The sequence below is a fragment of the Neopsephotus bourkii genome, unplaced genomic scaffold (genome assembly GCF_033783945.1).
Source record: "Neopsephotus bourkii isolate Nb327-2 ecotype Australia unplaced genomic scaffold, CSIRO-AGI_Nbou_v1 NB_379, whole genome shotgun sequence".
NCBI classification, from domain to species: domain Eukaryota; kingdom Metazoa; phylum Chordata; class Aves; order Psittaciformes; family Psittacidae; genus Neopsephotus; species Neopsephotus bourkii.
Window position 1 is genome coordinate 418,302 of NW_026900884.1, and position 21,327 is coordinate 439,628.

General features: G+C 35.4%; 1 protein-coding gene across 2 annotated transcripts in view; it reads left to right on the forward strand.

Annotated features, from left to right (window-relative positions):
- HECTD2 (HECT domain E3 ubiquitin protein ligase 2) overlaps window positions 1-21,327 on the forward strand; it is a 40,770-nt gene that overhangs the window by 2,063 nt on the left and 17,380 nt on the right. The window contains exons 2-11 of one of the 2 annotated variants that reach the window (XM_061348947.1): window positions 3,881-4,010; window positions 9,051-9,189; window positions 11,589-11,691; window positions 12,604-12,693; window positions 13,274-13,338; window positions 14,315-14,360; window positions 15,358-15,467; window positions 16,680-16,828; window positions 18,350-18,473; window positions 20,741-20,837. In XM_061348947.1, the coding sequence (XP_061204931.1) occupies window positions 3,881-4,010; window positions 9,051-9,189; window positions 11,589-11,691; window positions 12,604-12,693; window positions 13,274-13,338; window positions 14,315-14,360; window positions 15,358-15,467; window positions 16,680-16,828; window positions 18,350-18,473; window positions 20,741-20,837 (1,053 nt within the window). Of the gene's footprint in view, window positions 1-3,880; window positions 4,011-9,004; window positions 9,190-11,588; window positions 11,692-12,603; window positions 12,694-13,273; window positions 13,339-14,314; window positions 14,361-15,357; window positions 15,468-16,679; window positions 16,829-18,349; window positions 18,474-20,740; window positions 20,838-21,327 lie in introns of those variants that run through there. The other variant, XM_061348948.1, reaches the window with a different exon arrangement.

A 21,327-nucleotide genomic window follows, 5' to 3' on the forward strand; every position in this document is an offset into this window, starting at 1 on the left:
TTGCCTAATGCGTGTGGGATCTTTAATATGTGAAGGGCTTTGTATGGGTTTTAATAGTATGTTACAGTGAGAGAGAGTTTTGTCGGCAGATGTAATAGACATTTCCATAGCCCTGGATTTCTGTGTTTGTAGTAAATGCAGGCTTTGATCCAAATATACCAAAAAGGGAATGTAGGTATGCTTTTGCCAGACCTTTAGGAGTTGCTGCAAAGAAGGTGTTGGACTACCAGTCTGCTAAACCCTAATTGTGACCAACTTACACATCCAGTTTCAGAGCTTTGTGAAGTATGTTTTGTGATTCATCATATATAGCATGATTTCAACACAAGTTCTTGTGTTAAAAGTTCTGATTGAACATCAAAAAATGAGTGTTACTTAGTCCTCTCAAACGCTTTTAAAGAGGGAAATATGTTCTCAGCTTCCTTCTTGTTAAATTAGGGAAGAGTTTGTAACATGATGAAATTCCTGGCTTTTTAAAAAAGTATCTTTGCTTATTCATGGTTTTTTCCCTCCCCCATTAGAATTCCTTTGCTTTAAAAATACATGTCTAGTTCAAATACAGTGATGTGCCAGGTGACCTTAATTTTCATATTCTCTCTGCCTATTATTTCTAAATGTATAGTCATCACATGATGACTGTGGTGATACAGATACTATACCCTGTTTATATATGAAGTGAACCTCAGATATCATGGTCTTTGAACATCTCCCTGGGCTTTGCGTATTTGACAGCGCACTAAAGACCATAGATTTGTGCACTGACATAGCATGACTAGACCTTCCTCAAAAGCAACATGAAGGTATGACACATCCTTTAAGCAGTTTGCATTTTTCCACAATAGCTGTGGAAAAAGTCAGAATTTTAGTAAGTCACTAGATTATTGTGGTAACCCTTTTCTTCGAAGTTCATGTGCATGAAAGATGTCTCATTTATCTGCAAGTTGGAATAAAGGGATTATGTGACTATTGATATTATCATTCATACTGTGGCTTTTCCGGGCCAAGGGCCATTGAGGATGGGGGGTGGGGGGGCTCGAGGGCTTTTATTTATAAGGAAAGTTGTGGAGATTCAATTAGTCCATGGATAAATTAACATGATCTTCCTGCAAGGAATTCAGGCTTTTCTTATGGGCCAGATGGTGATTAGAGACAGTGCCTTAAGGGGTAATGGATTCGAGGTCAATATTCAGATTCTGAAAAGAAACTTGTAGGAAGCTAAGTAACTTGCCCCCTAGTAAGCAGGAACAAGTAGCGGCTTCTGTAAAGCAAAACTGATCCTATGTCACACCTTTCAAGATAAAAATGAAAGGGAACATCCTGTTTTTTGCATAGGCTGTTGCGTTGACAGCTGCCTTTAGGTAATCTTGAGTGGCTCTCAATTCTGCTTGCGCAGGAAGCCTTTTACTCCTGACTGGCCTTTGCTTGCTACCTGTAAATGGGTCTTGAGTGAGTTACGTTAGGGCTAAAGAGTAGGATTTTCAAGAAACTCTTCTAGGTGATCTTTTGCCTTTTCCCAGAAAGCACTCTATGTTCTTTTTGCACACAGTTTCTTACTTTTAAGTCACTTTGCAAACAGTGACTTACTTTCACTATCAAGTTTAACTTCAATAATAGAAAGCATAGGTTTATGAAGTGTAATGCTAGTCCCTCGTCAGTGTTATGGACTGTTTAATGTTTTGGAAAACTTCCACTAAGAAGCCATCAGAGTTGCGAGTTATTAATATGCTCTTAACAGAGCATTAATGATTACTTTGATCTACTTACTCCCTCTAAGCATACTCGTTCTTCATGTGGGGGCTCAGTTTCCTGATGGCAGTATGTAGAGTCTTGGACTCTAGAGGTTCACTGACCTCCTACAAAATTTTGAAGTATGGCATAGTGCTGTACACCTGTCCTAGATAAGTCTCCCAAGAGATGTCAGAGATCCTCACTAATGAGCATGTAGCTTCCCAGTATTTCTCCAGGGCTTTCCAGTACAGCCTTTGTCCATGTGTTTGTTTAATATTTGGAACTGCACTTGGAGCAGGATGATGGAAGTAAATAGCATGTGCAGTTTTTGTTCTTTCTGTTCTATACTATTTTGGTGGCTGGAGTAAAACCTCTAAAGTCGAGTCAGTCAAAAAGGGCTCCTACAGTAAGTCTGTTTCATAAAAGCTCTTTTTCTCAATTATCTATGATAACTCTTCCCTGTTAATCATAATTAGACTAGTCTGAACTCCAGGGGGGTTTTACCTAGGGGATACATTTTGTGACACAGCAGACTAACCTCAGATTTGGATTTAAAAGTCCTCCTTTAGTCAATCATGTCTTGGCATGTTTATTCAGGGTCTGTTTTTCTCCAGTCATGTGCCATGTGATTTTTTTTCTCAGAAGCATCTTCATGACATTTCAAAGGTTATAGAATAATAATCATAATAATAATAAAAAAGTTAATGTGAAAATTATAGCAATAATTATGTTTTATTTGTGAATGTTTGTTGCATATAAGGAATCTGGAGCTAAAAATTGAAACTTGGGATATTTAAAGGCAGAAGTCTTGCTGGTTGCTCAAATTTATAATTTGCAGAGTTATAAGACATGGAAAAATGGTTGTTTGTGCCACAGTAATTTAAAATTCCTGGCAGTGTACCAGCTTGCGTATGCTGTGGTGTAGCAGGTTTATGGGCTGTGTTATTACCCTCCTGGTGGTATTTCGGGATGTTGTGGTGGAAGTGAAGTGCTTTCCTCAGAGCTCTGATGGCATGTCTTAGTCTAAATGTACTACACTTAAGGGAAAAAGGAAATGTATGGGTTTAAAAAAATGATAGAATATTCTGTTAATTATTCTCGATTTTTTTATTCTCATTTGGGGAAATTACAGTTCTGATTTGCATGAATTTTTTATATTTTTTTTTTTCCTAGCTGGGAGCACAGATAGTAGATATCAAGGAAATGAATCTTTAGGTTATTGTAAGGCTGAAAATCATGATGCTCAGGTAGAGTCTGTATGTTTTCTTGAGTTGATCTGCCTTTGCCTGATGCCAACTGATGACCTGGAGCTGAGGTGGAAATTGAAATCTCCATCATGCGACTTCTGTCATCTTGGGCAAGCCCCTTAACCCTCCAATGCTTAGCAGATTCTCTAGAGTGAATAACTGTATCTAATAGCACTCAGTGTCAAACAGACTGATTATCCTCTGGAAGACTGTTTGTGTGATTCCACTTCTATATATTAAAACATATAAAACACTTCTTATCAAAGGCTTGTGCAGACTCCTTGGTGGCAGGACGTAGAGGTACTTAAGCAGGTGTTTTTAGCAGTGTTCGTGAATGTTTGTTGACTGGCCTTTTTTCAGTGGCAGCTGGTGCTGCTAATTTTGAACAATTAGGGGTGTTCACACAGGTAGCTAGTATTTAAATTTTATTATCAAGTTAGCTCACACAGAATTTGTAGCCCCACATTTCAAGTCTTGGGAAATTTGTCTTAACTACTTCAGTATATTAGAGTTATTTGGGAAAAGGAGTATGCAACACTTTCATCGGTATAAACTGAGCTGGATGTAGTGAGGAATATAAAAATATTTAGAAATTAAGATACAGTTAGGATGCTGTTGAAAGCATTTTAATTGTATTGCATTTTCCTCACAGTAATCCAAGGATATCTTCGTATCCTGCAAATTAATACTTAAGTTTTTGAATGTAGTAAAAGGGAATTTTATGGTATTTCTCCTGATTCAATTTGAAACAAACTTGCAGAATCATTATTTATGTCTTATTTAGGCATTAGCACGCTAATTGCGAGATAAAAAGTTTTTAAGTATTCTATGTAATACCTCATGAGTAAGATTACTCTTGTAGTCATGTATTAGCCTTTTATAGCATGCTGTCATCTTAATTACAGGGGTTGGAGAGAGGAGCCAAAAATCAGTTTTCGACTTTCAGCAATTTCATCACAACTATCAACCAAAAGAAAGAAGGCATCGGAAACAGAAATTCTCCTACGCAACTTGTTATACCCAACATCAAAAATGGTAAGAGAATAAAAGCCCTGTGTTACTTAGTTACCAATTTAAGAAGGTGCTCGGTGTTCTGCCAATATTTGTATTGTAGTGCCAGAAAAATCTATAAATATAGATTTTATTAAAGTATGTGTGCTGTACGGTGTACAGGAAGTGATAAACGTGGTAGTTCATCCTCTGTAAAGTTTATGTCATAGAATCTGGATAAGAAAAAGAAATAGACCTGTAGGATGAAATAATCATCTGAAGTTTAAAGGAAAGTTACAGATTCAGGAGTACATCTGCAGTTTGTCTAACTGCAGGCAGATGACAATTTCCCTTAAAATTGTGTCAGAAATTCGTGAAGAAAATCTTTCTGTCGCATTCTGAAGGATGGCAGGGATGAGGGATGTCTAGGGCTTTTAAGCGAGATAGTTGCTGAGAATTGCTGTTTTTCACTGAAGATGAAGGCCAGTGATGACACAAAATAAAATTCACAGGCAAAGACTGTTAATTTCTGAAGAGCAAGAAAGAAGGTGGTTGTGGTATGAGGAAGTAATGGTAATTGATGAAAAGACAGAAAGTGGAGCTGTGTAATCATTAGGAAAGGCTAGAGTCATGAACCCTGATTAGATGATGTTGTGGTTATACCTGAATTTTTTCATTAAATTTTTGGGCTAAGATATAGAATTTCAGTAACTTGGGACTTTTGATAAAAGGCTGCACAAGCATTTGTCAGGTCTGTATTGATCTTACCTTTGAGCAGATCCCTCTCATCCTCATTATTCTCTGGTTCTCTTAAGACTCTATAGCACTCAATGAATTTGAGGCTAGAAAGACATGGCATTAATTAAGAGACTGTTGTGAGTTTGAAACAAAACTAAGGTCAGGTAACCTGCCTATATAGAAATAAATTATTTTACTAACAGCCCAAGGTGCACTCAAATTTATTGAGGAGATATATGTATTCTATGGAGAAATTAATTACTGAAACAGACTTCTCGGCTAAAAATGCTGCTTCTGCTATTCTGAAATTGAGGAATGATGCGTGGTTGGTGGGGTTTATACACATGCTATCTTTCTCAATATGTGTGTATATATATGTACATATACTGGTAATACTTCAGGCTTGAGTTCAAAGAATGTTAATTTCATTGAAAAACAAAAGTGTGGAAAAAGTAGTGCTGGTAAATACAGCATGAAAGCTAGGGTGATGTTTGTTTGCTCTGCATCTGCCAGACATTAAATTGCTATAACAAGTCTTCTAATGCAACAATGATCTGGTATGAAATCTGTATATAAACTAGATTGATCTAGTTCTTTTATAATGTTACAAATACAAGTAAGATTTGTTTGCTTTACTTTGAAAATTTTCATCTCTCAGCAGCTGTGTTGATCACTGAAAATAACTGCTGTTCTAAATTCATTCACCCTATATTTCTTTGTACCAGTCAATTCTGCTTTGTATCAATGAGATTTTCTTCCTCAACGTTTTTGATTGTTCCATAAGAAGTCATGCATTGCTGAATCTTTTTAGTTGATATAACCAGGCAAACAGCCAGCAATGATTGCTTTTTCTTGTCTTGTAATGTTGTGTTATTGCTCTTATTAGCTTAATACACGAAGTTTCAAGTTTCTCCTCAATGGAACTCAAGTGACAGATCTTAATTAACATTTTTGAATGTCAGATGAACAAATAAATCTATTTACAAATAAACCTGAATAATGGCAAAACATACTGACATTTTCAGTATTTATTTAACATACTATTAAAATTCCATTTTAGTCTATCTAATTTAAGATTAATATATTTCTAAGAAAATTGCATCACTGGCAGGGTGCAAGTTGCCAGCTTAGCACCTGCAGCCTCAATTTACTGAAATGAGAAAACAGCTTCTGTCAGCAGCTGTCTCTTCTACAGATGTGGAGAGAATATTTTCCTCATTTCAGTGTATTCAGCTGGTTATAATTCAGTGTTTAATCAATTTAAAATTAGAAGACAGAATGAGAGCCAAATGGAAATTAGTTATGTTTTTCAGAGTATAAAAATAGAAGGTAGTATTCATTTCTTTCAAGTCAGTTTGTCCTGCTTTAAGATAATGATCTGCAATAGCCATCACTTGCATGGCAGGATTGTTTGACACTTTGGATTGAATTAATCTAGTACCTATATGTCCACTTTGGTTTTTAAATTGTTGCTCTTCTCTTTAAATAGCTTTAAATTCCAGCTGTGAGAGTGGGCAAGGTTCCATATCTGTAATTGATGCCATACTCTGGGGATTGAGGGCAGCTCTGATCTATTATCATCTGATGAATGGTGTCTGTGTTAAGTCACAATGACAGTATCCCTGGCATTAGCATGAGTGAAAAGAATCTGCCTTTGGATTTGGGGATTTTGTTAGCATTTATTTCCCCACTGTGATAAATGGAGGAGGCAGGAGAGTAGTAACACTACTTTGATGTTTAGTTAATGTTAAAAAACAACTCTTGAAAAAGGCTTAGAGGGTTCGTAGAAATTCAAACAGGATTTTAGTTTGACTTCTGAGGACATCTTTATTTTACATAGTGCCTTTTATCCCAAACATATGCCGTAATTCATATAAATACTTTTAAAACATGCAGCATAAATCAGACTAAAAAAGCATTTTAAGGATACTTGAGAAGACACTGTCAGTAAAAAAGGGATGTTGGTGTATACTGTATCGGAATATTTTTTGTGGTTTTGGTGGGTTTACCTTGGCTGGCTGCTAGACACCCACCAAGCTGCTCTATTGCTCCCCCTCCTAATCAGGATGTGTGGAGAAAATAAGATGAAAAAGCTAATGAGTTGAGATCAGTACAGGGAGTCCACTTGCCAATTACTGTCACAGGCAAAACAGACTTGACTTGAGGATATAAATTTATTGCTGGTTAAACAAAACTGAAAATTCCTTCTTCCCAGGCTTTAGCCCGTTGTTTCCCATTCTTTTACCTCCTTTCTGCCAAGGGGAAAGCACAAGGAGGTGAGGAATGGGTGTTGCAGTCAGCTCATAAAATTTCATCTCTGTGACTCACTTCTTACACAGTTACCCTTATCCAGCATGGGGTCTCCCTCATGGGATGCAGTCTTTTACAAGACTTCTCCAGCATAGGTCCTTCTCATGAGCTGCAGTTCTTCAAGAACTAGCTGCTTCAATGTGGGCCTTTTCCACAGGGTACACTCCTTTAGGAACAGACTGCCGCAGCGTGGGTTCCCCACATGCCATGGTTCCTGCCAGCAGCCTGTACAGGCATGGGCTCTCCATGGGCTGCAGGTGGTGGTATGCTCCACTGTGGTCCTCCATGTGCTGCAGAGAGACAGTCTGCTTCAGTGTGGTCTTCTTCATGGGAATCCCTGCTCCAGTGCCTGGAACACCTCCTCCCCTTCTCCACTGAGCTAGGTGTCTGCAGGGAGGTTTATCCCCTCTGGCCTGCCTTCCCCCCAATCCTTCCTCTCTTTCAGCTGCTGTGCAGTGTTTTTTACCCTTATTATCACAGAGGTGCTATGAGCACCAATGAAAAAAAAGGCTGAGCTCAGCCCCTCAAAGCTGAGGGGCTCAGCTTTGGCCACAGGTAGCCAAAGTGTTTTGTAACTGACTGTGTCTCATGTAGAGGCAGCCCCATGTCCTCTCACATAGACCACCCTTGCGGCCACCCTTGCAGCCACCCTGCTGCCAAAACCTTGCCACATAATCCTAGATAAACCTAATATGACATTTTCAAATCAAATAGAAAGGTGCAGAATAGAAAGATCTCTTAAAGCACTGCTCTTTATACTTAGAATAGGCAGCCAGATTTATTGAGAATTGTTTCAAGATGCTTCTGTTTCAACAGTAATTCTCTGCAAGACAGAAAACTTACCATTTAATTTTTTATTGGAGAGATTCCATTAGGAGGTTTTAGATGATCCACAGTCAGCTGTAGGTAAAATTAATATGTCAGTGTAGAAAACCTTGTACCTCAGAAAATAGTTGGACTTTGGTGTGGTTGTGCTTGAGATTTTAGTTAGGTGTAAGGAACACCAGTGTTACAGTTTGTATGTTACAATGTTTACGATGCACATTATAGATGCAATAATGGATGACGCTATTATTCATGACTAATAGCTATCGCTCATGGATTGCTCTGTTTGCCTTTCAAATGGCAAACAACAGGATCACTCTGGGTAACTCTAGTTCCATAACATCGTTTGACTTTTTTTTTATTTATTTATTTTATTGTATTCTAACTTGCTTTGCTTGACTTCCTCGTGTTTGCAGGTAGATGTGATGTTTAGAATAGGCACTTTCTTTATGCATTTGACTATAGAAGGCTCTTGGCTTAATGTTCACAAGGTTGAGTATCTACAACTACAATAGATTTAATGAAAATCCTGCGCCACTCATTTCTAAAAGTGAAAATATACATGGGAAAGTATATGTGAAAGAAACTTGGGGTTTTCTCGTGTGATATGAATACTGCTGTATGCATACCAGCATGTGTTATTGATGTAATATCTGTGTGTCTTATGTAAATATTTTGCTGTTTTTCCAAATAATGAGTTGGAACACAGACCACCAGCCTTTTTTCCCCCCTTTTTCTTTTAGCAGTAGCATGTCAGCAATTCTGTTGTGAAAATGTATCTTGGTTTTCTTTCTTTTTTTCTTTTTTCTTTCTTTCTTTCTTTCTTTCTTTCCTTTTTTTTTTTTTTTTTTTTTAATAATAAGCAAATCATTTGTTTGCAACTGGGTGGAAAAGCTCATTTATAGAGTCCCTTCTTTCAGAAGACCTTAGGTAGGAGACTGGCCAATTTTGTCCACCCATTGTTCACAAAGTTATAGTTACAAACTCAGGACATGGTTTTAGTTTCAAAGTTTATATTTCCATTCAGTTAGTTAAGTTTCTATCATGTCTGGGCTGAGCACATAGTACAGAAAGTATTTGGATGAGTTGGGGTTTAAAGTTTTAGAATTAATCAGTGTGAATTTTCTTTTTTTTTTCTTAGTTTCTTTGTATCTGTATTTTACTAACTGCATATGATTGCATTTTATTTATTGGTTGGGTTTTTTTTACAAGTGAGAGACTTACCACCTATATGCCTCGATGTACGACAAAAGCAACGCATCTCTATAGACACACTACCCCAAGAACTGAAAGCACCAATTCCTCCTGAACGTTCCCTTCCTATCCGAACCAAAACTGTGAAGGATTTTCAGTAAGTCACCCTGTGTTTCTAAAAGCATACTTTATTCCTTTGAACTTGCTTTGTGTTGTCCTAATTCACACAAGATTTTGTTAATCTCAAATGAGGGAACTGTTTAGTAAGGCTGACAGGTAGTTAAGTTGTGATGGTGGGATTGATAACTTACTGTGAAAATTGCCAAAATCCTTTCTGTAGTTTGAAGTGTTGTTCTGTTCAAGAAATGGCAAAGGTTGTACTTTGGAGTTAGAAATTCGGTTACTGACATTCAGAGGGTGTTTAGTTTGAAAAAAAAAACCAACATGTATGGCCTACTGTGGGCTAGAAAATCCCTTTCAATCCTAATGTTGTATTTGCACTGCCAGTTTGGTGTGTCCTTTGAGTTACCGGGTATTTGCAGTCTTTGAAGCACTACACATCAGTTACTTTAATGTATAACAATGTACTTGAGGACCCAGAGTGGTGGGACTGCACTATTCATGCTTTATGTTAGAGGGTTAATTTTCAATATTAGTTTTATGGCAAAAACTTTTTTCACATATCCTTGCTGCTTTTGTGATCACGTAAGCAGTGTAAGCTACTCTAGCACTTCTGAGAGTCACCATCCTTTAAGTTTGTGTAAGTAAAAAGTTTTAAGATTAATCAGTCTGTGTATACAACATTTATGCTGCTGCCTTATAACAGTGATTTAGCTAGAAGTAAAATTGATGTGAAATATTGTCTTGCGTTCCACTTCTGTTTTTCCAAATCAGTACAGGCCCTTAATCAAAAATGTATCTGCATTAGATTTCTTTCAGTGCTGTTAATGATACTCAGCAATGATGCTTGATTGGCTGAGCTGGGCTAGCATAAGTCCCCAGCGAAACCACCTGAGTTGTTCTTAACTAGTAGAGCTTTTTTCCATGATCACTTGAGAGTTTTGCTAGCTTTGCTTGATTTATTGTGGACACAAGGCAATAGGGAACTTTTTTTCTCTGTTTCACATAAGTTCCCCAAAATTATGACGTTAACACTGCCATTTGTGGAAATGGCGTTAACTTTGTGGAAAACCTGATGGCATCAAGTGTGTCTGTGCTAGGGAATCCTGCCTGCAATATGTGGACATATATTGGCAGTGTTTCTTTAGTGTGGATATGTTCTTAGAGTGTTCTTAGATGGGTATTTACTAATTCATTGGAAGTATGGTGTTGGTTTTTTTAGCCTTAGCACCCACAGAGCAGCATTATGCTGCTGTAATACCCTCGAGTGTTTTACAGTAGAATTATCTTCATCAAATAATGGGGAGAAGTATTCCTGGGGAGAAGTATTCCTGGGGAGAAGCCTGATTCTTCTATTTTTCCAAACAGATGGGGAGAAAAAAAAAATAAAAAAACCACAGTTGCTCTAAGAAGTGTATGAGCATATACTCTTTACTGCTCTTTTCCATGTTTGAAATTTTATGCATTCAGTGAGGAAAAGGAATGCTTTTTGATTACTCAGTGTGTGTATTTGGTGGAAAAGGAAACGGGTATCACAGCTTGACAAGAGGTGATCCTGTGTTGGTATTTGAGTGATCTGAAGAGCTGATGTTTTTTCTATGTTCAGGTTTTTTGTATTGATTGACGGCTGCCTAATTAAGTAATTACCAAAATTTTTATTCTTTCAAATAAAGTATTAAAAAGTTATTAACATCTTTGGTATGTCCCACTGATATTTATTTTTTAGTATCTAGATACTAGATCTAGTACTAAGTATCTAGTGCTAAGTACCTAGTATCTAGTATCTAGTACTAAGTATCTAGTACTTTTAATATTTAGTATATAGATACTAGTATCTAGTAGTAAGAAATTACGTGAGGGATCCAACTGGGATTTGTATCACCAGCACTGTAGATAGCTAAAAAATCTGCATTAAAGTTTGCCTGGGGCTTGTTTATTTTAAATGCATGGTATTATACAAAAGTTCATATACAGGTACTTGCTTTAAGGTCCAACACTTAAAGAGTTCCTTAGGAGATGTGTACAGTTGCATACAAAGAAGAGAAATAATATTTTGAACAAATGAGAGTTGATTCAACTACTTAAGGAGCCTTTAATAAACTAGTTAGAAATTTTATCGTGTCAATGTGTTTTCAGCATAATTCTGTTCTGCTAATTATTTGTCTTGACATACTGAACTGTGACACCATGAATTAACGTTTTGAATAAGAGACATTGCTCAGTTGTATCAAACACAAACTATGCTTTTGTTCTCTTGTAATACTATGATCTTAAAATGACAAGGAAGATGTTAGCAAAGTAGTGATATTATACCTGTCTCTATTCTAAGTGTGCTTACTAAGAAAGCTTAGAGTTACAGTGCAGTGTAAAGTCTATGTGGGAAGGTTGGAAAGACTGAACCCTTATATTATCAATATTTTAATATATCCTTTCTAGGGATGATGTTGAAAAGGCTAAGTCATCAGGGGATTGGAAAGCTGTTCACGATTTTTATACTACAACATTTGATTCTTTCTTGGAGATAAACGCTGCATTTAAGGTAGAAAATAATTCATAATATTCTTTAGTACTTGCAGTACTTTGTATCTTTGAATTGTTTACCAAAATGTCAGTTAAAGGCTTGTAGCTACTTATTCAAGGCCACTAAGATAGTTTTGTCACAATCTCACCTGTCTTTGGTAGACAATCTGTTATTGCATTGATTTATAGATTCCAGTTTAAGCAACTCTATTTCAAACATATGTGGAACTTTAAAATTCCAGTATGTAGTTCATTTTGTGATGATATGGCTGTGTAGATGATTTTTACACAAACCACATTTTAAAAACATGCAGCAAATACAGATACCCAGGCAAATATGGAAACAGAAATTCCCTGTTGCCAAAACACGTGTGATATGGATTCAAGTAATATAGCTGTTCTTGTGTTGTGATGGTATCCTCAGTTTTCCTTGGGAAAGATCATATTCACGTCTGAAAACTTTCTGAATTCATGCTAAATAAATGTTTCCTGCCTGTTACAGAGCAAAACATGCTTATGGTATTTAATATGGACAGTAGTGCCTGACCCTAGACAAAATAATGTGACTTCTAGTTACTTAACAAATATTTAATGCTTATAACTTTATTGCTCTTGTCTGATGATAGATCTACAATAAAGATGAAAGATGAAAATTTGATGTAATTTGTTATTTGAAAGCCTCTTACATTATTAAAATAGAATGATATGATAATGGTGTTACATGAATATTGCCAATGTGTAGGATTACTGTTGTTTGCTTACATCTTTCACATATTAATAAAAGCATCTTAGATTCTTAAGGGTTTGATAAGAGAAATAATTACATCTGTGTTTTGTTTAAACTTGCTGTTAAACTTTTATTTCTCAAAGATAGCTAAAATATTCAAAACATTTCAAAATCAAATCGCTTCATGTATTGTCTAACTTACAGAAGGATGCCAATTCTCCATTTAATACCACTGAAGACTCTGGAATCGATGCAAATTTTGTGAATGTTGTTTATGATGCCTTATTAAATACTGTAAGTAGAAGGAAAGAATTCATGTTCTAAAACATTGTAGCAATTCTTTCAGCAAAGAAATATGCTAAGAAGCAATTTATACCAGAAGTTTTTCTGAAGAACCTCTCAAAACATACTTAAAATGGTCCCATGAGAATTACCAGAGTCATGAAAACTGCTGTTGTAAAAGGGGATATTTTTGTTGCTAGTAATGCACAGTTTATACTGTGCTAGATCTCAGAGACTGCTTACAGGATATAACATGACTGATGGGGCACTGCATGTTGGGAAATAAGGAAAAAGTGAGGATGGGGTAGTAAAAAGTAGGTACTGTGCCTACTCAGCAAAGGATGGGAGTAATTTAGAAATTATATTTACATTTCTGAAGTTGTTTAAATCATTGAAAGCAGTCATTGACACAACTCCAGGCCTCAGCTAATAGTCTGTGAGGAAAGGTACTTAGGAGTTCGGTATCATAATGCAAAGATTTCTTGGCTGGCTTGAATTACAAGCAAAACAAGCTTGCTTGTTCATACAGTACATTGTATAGCATATATATATAATTACATGAGATATGATTTTTCCTCTCTTTCTTCCATAGCCTCAAGATGTTCAGAAATCAGTCCTAAAAGGAGTAATTAATGGTCTGCTACAAGAATGGACAGGGTAATTATAACAAATGCTTGCTTCCGTGCTGTGTCAGCACTTAAAGTTGATGCACATTTTGTTTTTATTGTTTTAGCTAAAGAAATAATATGATTTGATACAACTTGTTTAACTCTTAAGAGCTTGTCTCCTTTTGGCAGGCAAATATGCTGAAATATATCTTGAACTCTCTAAGCTGATATTGAACCCCTGAGAGGCAGACCCAGGCCCAGCAATACATTCCTCCACAAAATCTCAGCTGCTTGTTGCCAGGGCAATCTTTTGAGCATCTGAACTGTGAGATGAATTAAGGAATTTATCTAAAGTAAAATATATTCTCCCTGCTCAACCTAGGTCATTTTAACCTAGGTAATTCCTTGATCCAAAGTTTACTTCACAATACTGTTCATGTGTGGCACCAGCATAGAAAAGGCAGTGCAGGATGCAGAAAAGGATGGCCCAAAGGCAGATGATTTGGAGATGACAACATTTTTGCAAGAAGCAACTGAAGTGAGAATGGAGTTTGATTCATGAAAAGATATGGCAAGCTTCAGTGCCTTGTTGCGACTTGCCTGTGACCCAACCTTTGGCTGTTCCTTTCTCCATCTTACAGTGCTTTTTCTGTGCTGTTGCTGCATGTGTAGTTTTGGTAATGTAAAAGCCTTGAAACACATAAACACCAAGAAGTACAGAGTCTGCAGTGGAAGAAGTGTATAATAATTCTGACAGGAAATATCAAGCATAAGGCAAATAAACACTTCTGTAATGTCACCCGAGGTAGACAACAGCATGAACTTCCCTCTTCGGAACACTTCTTACTGTTCAATTCTGACTGGGTTTAAGTGTCCTTTTCGGTTTCAGAGGGCAGTGAAGATCCTTAAATATGGTATTCTACACATACTGCAAACAAAAGATAAATTGTAGGTGCATGATTTCATGGCTCTTTATGTATATCATGTATACATATAGTTCTGCTTATTATTTCATTTGTTCACAGGCCACGAACAAAAGATGATCTTAGAGCATACTGTATACTTCTACAGGTAAGAAAAAGACAATATTTTTATTTAAGTGTATGTCTGCTTAGTGTATAATCTATAAACCAGTATACTCTGCAAACAAAGATACTTCACATTTAATTTCCTGTTATAAGAATGCATTAAAATAGAGAAGTTTAGGGTATGCATGATGGGAATGGGAGCTTGATGGAATATGGGGAAATGTTACATAGGTTAAAATTATGAAGTAACAGACATGTAATTGTTTCCTGTCATTTTGTGGGTTGAAAAAACAAATGTTTTAGCAGATTATTTGTTCTATTTAACTTGTTCCTAGATTTGCCTTACTGTTATTCTGTAACACTGACCTTTCCAGAAAGTTTCAGTATATATACTTTTTTATATTGCTGTAACTTTCTCCAGAATTGCATTATATCCAGTAGACTCTAACGAGTCTCACTGGCTGCATTGTCTGATTTCTGCCTGTGTTAGGGTATTACCTTTGCTATTATATTTGATTTGCATTTGTAGCAAATTTCCCCTTTAAATTTTACAAGTGTAGGTAACATCTCTCCACACAAGGAGAGATTTCTGCTGCTATTTGAGAAGATTAGATGGTAATTTAATTTTTTGAGACAATAGTTTTCTGGGGTGGTATGCTAGCTGTGAATTATAAGGAATATATCCTGCTGAAAAGTAGGAATGTGTTAATTCATACATAAGAGAAAATAGGTTTGGACTGATATGCAGGAAGACAGGAGCTATGAGAAACCTTATTACTTAGATGGAAAGCACATCACTCAGAGGAGTATAATTTATATGCTATGCATTAAATGATAATCCAGAAAAATCTATTGGGTACTGCCTTTATTACCTTTGGGCTTTCTTTTGAAACTAAAAAAAGAAAAAAAAAATCATACTTTTACAAGATAGAAGATATGTACTTTTCATTTGAACAAGAACAAACATAAGAAAAATTCCTAATGACTTTTTTCCCTTTCTGCAGTTTATTAACCTAACACATTTTTTTAATCTTTTTCAGAATCCTCAATTTAGTAACACTTCTACTTATGTCATCTATGCTCACTTGCTAAGACAGATAGCAGCCTTAACAGAAGCTGACCATCATTTCCTAGTGCACTGGTCTAAAAAGTAAAAAAAATTAAAAAAATAAAAATAAAAATTCCATTTTTAGGATTACAATTGTTACTGTATTTCCATTGATGTTGACTGTTTTATAAATTATATGAAAGTTAATTTAATTGAGTACAGAGATTGTTTTTGTTGTTTTCAAAGTACATTTGGGCATAGTCCACTAAGTGATACTGATTTATAGATGCAAACTGTATATAATGTATAAAAATGAATATCTTTATGCAAAAAAGCCTTCATTCCAAAATAACTTTTTAAAGTTATTTTTCTGTAACATGCAAAATACTTATGTATGTAAACTTTTCAGGTACATGTTTAAATGCTATTATAAATACACACATCTTTATGATCTTTGTTTAAATAAAGGCATGTCTTGGATAATTTGCAGAAGATACTGTAACTTTACTGTGTTTTATGGAATTCACAAATCAAATCAAGCCCCTGCTTCATAGTGTAATGGAAGTGGTGAGAGAGTGTAGTTAGGGCATTAGATTTGTTTAATTAATTGAAGTAATTCTTAATAGCACATCACTAACAAAGTCATATGGGGTAATCACCCAAAGAGTAGCTTTTAAGAATTGGTATGCTGATTGCCTTCCTCATAATAATTGTGCAAAAATTTCAGTGCGGTGTAAAAATGAAAAGTTTGAATGGCCATATTCACAATTCCCTGACCTTTAAGGGGTTTTCTTACCTGCAAGGTTGGAAATTATATTCCCCTCTCCCTACCCTGTAATATATCTAGATTTGCTTAAATATGTGATAATATATTTATTTCATTTGTATCAGTGTTTACAAATATTGTTTACCCTCTTGATTAGGGATGCAATAGGCATATCAATGTTTTTATTCTTAAAACATGTATCAGAAATCTAAACCATTAAAATAAGAGAGCTCTTATTTACAAAAGCATTCTCTAATACATGTGCACATGTGTATTGTTGTGATATTATGGAACTGGTGCACATAACTTAAAATGTGCACTTGTTACAAGCTTAAGTACTTTCCGTTCTTTGTTCAATAGCACCGAGTGTCTCAGAAAAACCCCAGACTTCTTCACTACTAAAAGCATGCTTCTTAAACTTTATATTTGGCATTTGTTTTTATGTATAGGGCATGTTCTTTAAAAAAAAAAAATAATTGAAATTTGATAATAAAAGCCCTAGTGTGGACAGTGACTGTGTGAGAGTAACTGCAACACGTTTGTTTTAGGATTTCACAGAAGAGGTTCAAGCAGCTGGTGGACAGGTTACTGCAATTTATTTCTTTACGCTTGTTTCCTGCAAAACCTGAAGAGTTTCCACCTATGGTGAAATGTACCTGGTGGATTCCATCAGCAGCTAAAGTCTTGGGTTTATTTAGTAGGTATTTTTCTTGAACTGTGTATGCATATGTATGTGGATATATATGTACATTTCTTTGTATGTATATACATAGGAGGGGGAATAGTTTATTCCTCTTCTGTTCTGGGTGAGATTTACGATGATGGTGGCACAGTACAAAGTACAATAATATGCCAAAAAGTGGTAAAAAACAAAAGACATCTTCTATTGGCAAGTCTTTATATTTGTTTCCTAGTAAAGGATAATTGCTACGCATCATTTTCCTGTAACAAGTGAACATCATTCAAACAAAAATCCATGGAAGTAACTGATGCTTAGGGTTTTCCTTAGTTTTGTAAAAGAAACTGTTTTAAATGTGTAATTCCCAGAATTTCTTCTATAAGTGGCTTAGCCCCACAGAAATATTTGGCATCTAAGAGAAGCTAGGCAGTGTATATGTCCAAAACTACAGCTTAAAAAAAGTAAGTCCTTGTCCTGTTCAACCATAGAACACAGAAAATATGACAACTGCAAATGCAGCCCTTCTCCTCCAATCATCCCAAACAGCTTAGTGATTAGAACATTTGCTATGGAGATGAAAGGCTTAAGGTCAGTCTGCTTTTCTTGAGGGGTGAAAACATTTTCTTCTCTCTAAGAGAAGATGAAACTACCAAGTGAAAGTTAAGATTGGAGTGAGGACATTTTCATTTCACTGTCAACTTAAAACTGCTTAAAAGCATTCTGCACAGTCCTGCCTGTCCAGAGTGGCAGCTTAGATAAAGCTCACCTGTATCTGAAATAAACATGTGTTGTCTAGTCATCTGTGAAACAATTTGTAATTCCATATTCCTGGGAAAAGAAATATTTAGTAATTCAAAATACACTACTTTCTGACTGATCAAAAATTAATCATGTTTAAGTGGATTTACACAAAACTTATTAGATATTTGACATTGTGTGAATGAAGCACATGTCGTTATACAAATATTAAATAATGAGATAGGCAGCTTAAATGTGCATTGGTTTTCTTGATATGGTCATTTTTGTATTGGTGAGGCTAGCTGTTATAGTAGTTACCTGAGGAAATAGGTGTATCTTTGAATACTATGTTTTATGCCACCCTCTTTCCATCTCTTTTACAAACAGGCATCAAACTCAAACAGGTAATTGTTACCTGAAAACCATGTAGATGTTATATCCATAGCTAGGTTTAAAATTAAATGACGATAATTAAGAAATCCATCTATCAAACTGTTTTTTCATTGATTTCAGCAGAAAAGAACTCTATGCATGAAACCTTAACTTAGCTTATGTGATTACGTGTCATTAAGCATTAAATTGAGGTTCTCTTATCATAAATGAGCTGAACTAGGTAATGTTTTCTACAACAGTTAGTATGATGTCATGTTACACATGTTAATCTGCAGGTAAGACTGAGACAAAGTTATTAGTATCTGACTTGGTGTAAAGCTTCTGAGGGCACTGGTGCCCAGGATACCTAGACAACAAATGTGCTGAATCCAGGCAGTAGTTTAAAAGACTTTTGTGTTTTCTTTGTAGATGCTGCAAATTGTCTGATCAGTCCTCCTATTATTTCATATACGGATTTCTACAATTCTACACTTGATCATATTGATCTTATGGAAGAATATCATAACTGGCAATGTTACGGAAATTCTCACAGGTAAAAGGAATAAGTGGTTGTTTCTTGTTAATTAGTATTTCAAAACACTATCTACACTATGTATATCATGTATATCTATCTTATAGCGTGTATATAGTGTATGTATATATAACCGCATTAAATATTGTATTTTATTGGAAAAACATTGTATAGCTGCTACTTGATATACTTAGTATTGCATGGATGCAAGACTGAATGCAATAGATCTCATTCTGACTTAACTGGAGAAAAGATGTAAAATATAGATGATAATATGAGTTTATTATTTACTGGCATAGACTTCTAATTGTGTCTTACTACTAACATATAACCTCAAATACATTCATAGAAAGTGGTGTGTGTATACTTACTACTTAATGATGAAAATGTTGCAACGTGTATATATGTGGCTTCAATCCTATTTGCTCCACTAAAATCAGTAGTACTGTTTCTGTTACATGAAAATAACATGCAAGTTAGATCTTTACAGACTCAAAGCTTACAAAGGTATTTCTCTTCTTGTAAGAGGCAGCCAGGAGTGTGATTTAGAAACATCTAGAGACAGGCATTTTATCTTACTGCTAAAATTTAAAATCTTAGTGACATTTTCTTAATAAAAATGTTTTGTGTAGCTGTATCTTTTAGCATATTAGTATGTATCACTCAGTCTTTACAGCTTGAATCACAAGATCAATTAAAATTCCCCATATTTCAAGACTTTTCAGTAAGCTAATGTAAGACATCAGCCAACCAAATATAGCTTTTTGTTTATTGCATGTCCAATTTTCTTTGTCTTTAGCAGCAGTTGAGGAAAACTTCACATAATTTGCTCCACTAAAGTAGGTATTGTAGGCTAGGTTTCTGTCTGATACCTGATATTCTGCTTGGGAAGGAATTAAAAACAAATACATGGGGAAAAAAAGGCAAAAAAAGGCCCCATCAAACCCATGACACATGATAGCAGTAAATGTTCAGTAGGTTTTGCATAGTCTCAGTCCAAGTATTGGAATCTGAATGTTGCTGAGCTTCAGATTTACTTTTTTTTTTCCACTGGCACCATCTGGCTGTTTTGGCACCCACATCCAAACTTACAAAGGGCTGCAAGATTTCCACCTGCTCCAGTTCTTTTCAGTTAGCTGGGACACTGGGAATTCAATATATGTCAAAACAAGGTTTGCTTGGTACATAATTTCTGGAGTAGCTGAAATGCAGACTAGCTGTATTATTCTTAAAGTAAATTTAATACTTTTACTTTGTTGCAGCCACACTTTGTTCTAATTTTACATTTTTTAACTCTGTATCGTTCCACTAAAAAAACCCCAAACAAAACAACAAAACAACAAAGAATCACAGTCAAGACTATATGCTTAGAACTAAGGTCAAGTAGGAGCAAGTCCTGGTTTACCTTCCACATGAAATATTTTGAAATACATAATTCTTCAAACTAAGTTAACACTCCTTGGTAAAACATTTTGGATTAGGATGTCCAGGACACCAAATGAGAATATTTTGCTCATTTTCCTTTCTTTCCTAGCAACATCTGAATCCAGAGCTTCTCACAGGTAGGATTCAGGGTGCACATGCAGTTTGGATTTAAGATGCACACATAGTCTGAAGCTCTGTATTTCAATATGAACTTCTCTAGGTGATGCATGAGCTGAATCACCAAAAAAACCCAACTTACCAAAATAACCAATAAAAAAAAAATCTTTTACCTTGATGATTTCTACAGTTTTTGGAATTTATTTGTATTATTCAATTGCAGTGGAATGTGGGATCTGATATTTTAGAAGCCCTAGATGGTTGTAACTTCAGGTTAAATCTAAAGAACCTGTGGAAAATCAGTTCCTTTCAGAGTCAGTTCTGCAGTAAATAAGCCAAACCAACATTATTTCTACTCAGTACCTAAACATGCTGCACTGAGCTGCTTTTCTTGTATTTAATAACATATTATAATTTTCTTTAATTCAGTGTAGCAATTAAAATTTAGTATTTAAAGCAGATGACTCTTTATTAGGTCTGTTGATAATGATAAACAATAAGAAAGAGCTTTATTGAGAATAAGTATTATTACTGATTACAGTTTCTAGTAGTATTTGCAGATAGGTTTGTTCTACTGAGTTATGTATGCAATGCAAAAAGCCCAGCAGCTATTTGCAAATTACTAACAGTGGAGGGAAGTAGTTAGGGAATCATAATGCAAAGATTCACTCCTGTATTCTTAAAAAGTAAATCATATGCTAGATGCAAAAAAAAAGGAAATATTTTATCTTATTTTCTCTTGTTAGGTTTTCTTTCTGTCAATACCCGTTTATTATTTCTATAGCGGCAAAAAAGGTTATTATTCAAAGAGACTCAGAACAGCAGATGATAAGTATTGCACGGGTAAGTCATTTAGTGATAAATGTTTGTCTCATCCAATTGGTATTTTATAAGTTTTTGTTAGATTGATATTACATACAGCTTTCATCACAACTTCTAGAATTTTGGACTACCCTGAAAAAGAACTTGAGCAATTTTACTATTACCGGTCTGTAACTGTCCATGCTGGACTCTCTCAGGCTTTTTCATTTTAAAGTGCTCAGTTTCAGAATGTTTCTAAATGCCAGTGCTGTGGAGAAAATGACTGTAATTATTTTTTTCTTTTTTTTTTTTTTGAGAAACCAGAATAATGTTCTAGCATCTTAAATTAACAGGATAATTAAGGAAGAGAAATTCCATGAGAATTTGGACTGTTACCTATATAATTCCATGAAGATATGTTGTCATGGCAAACCAAGATGTAACACTATGTCCACAAGTCACAGAAGAGGTATTGCTTCTGGCCAGCCTCTTCTGTTTCGAAGGAGACACTGTCTCCCTCTTTCAGTGGTCA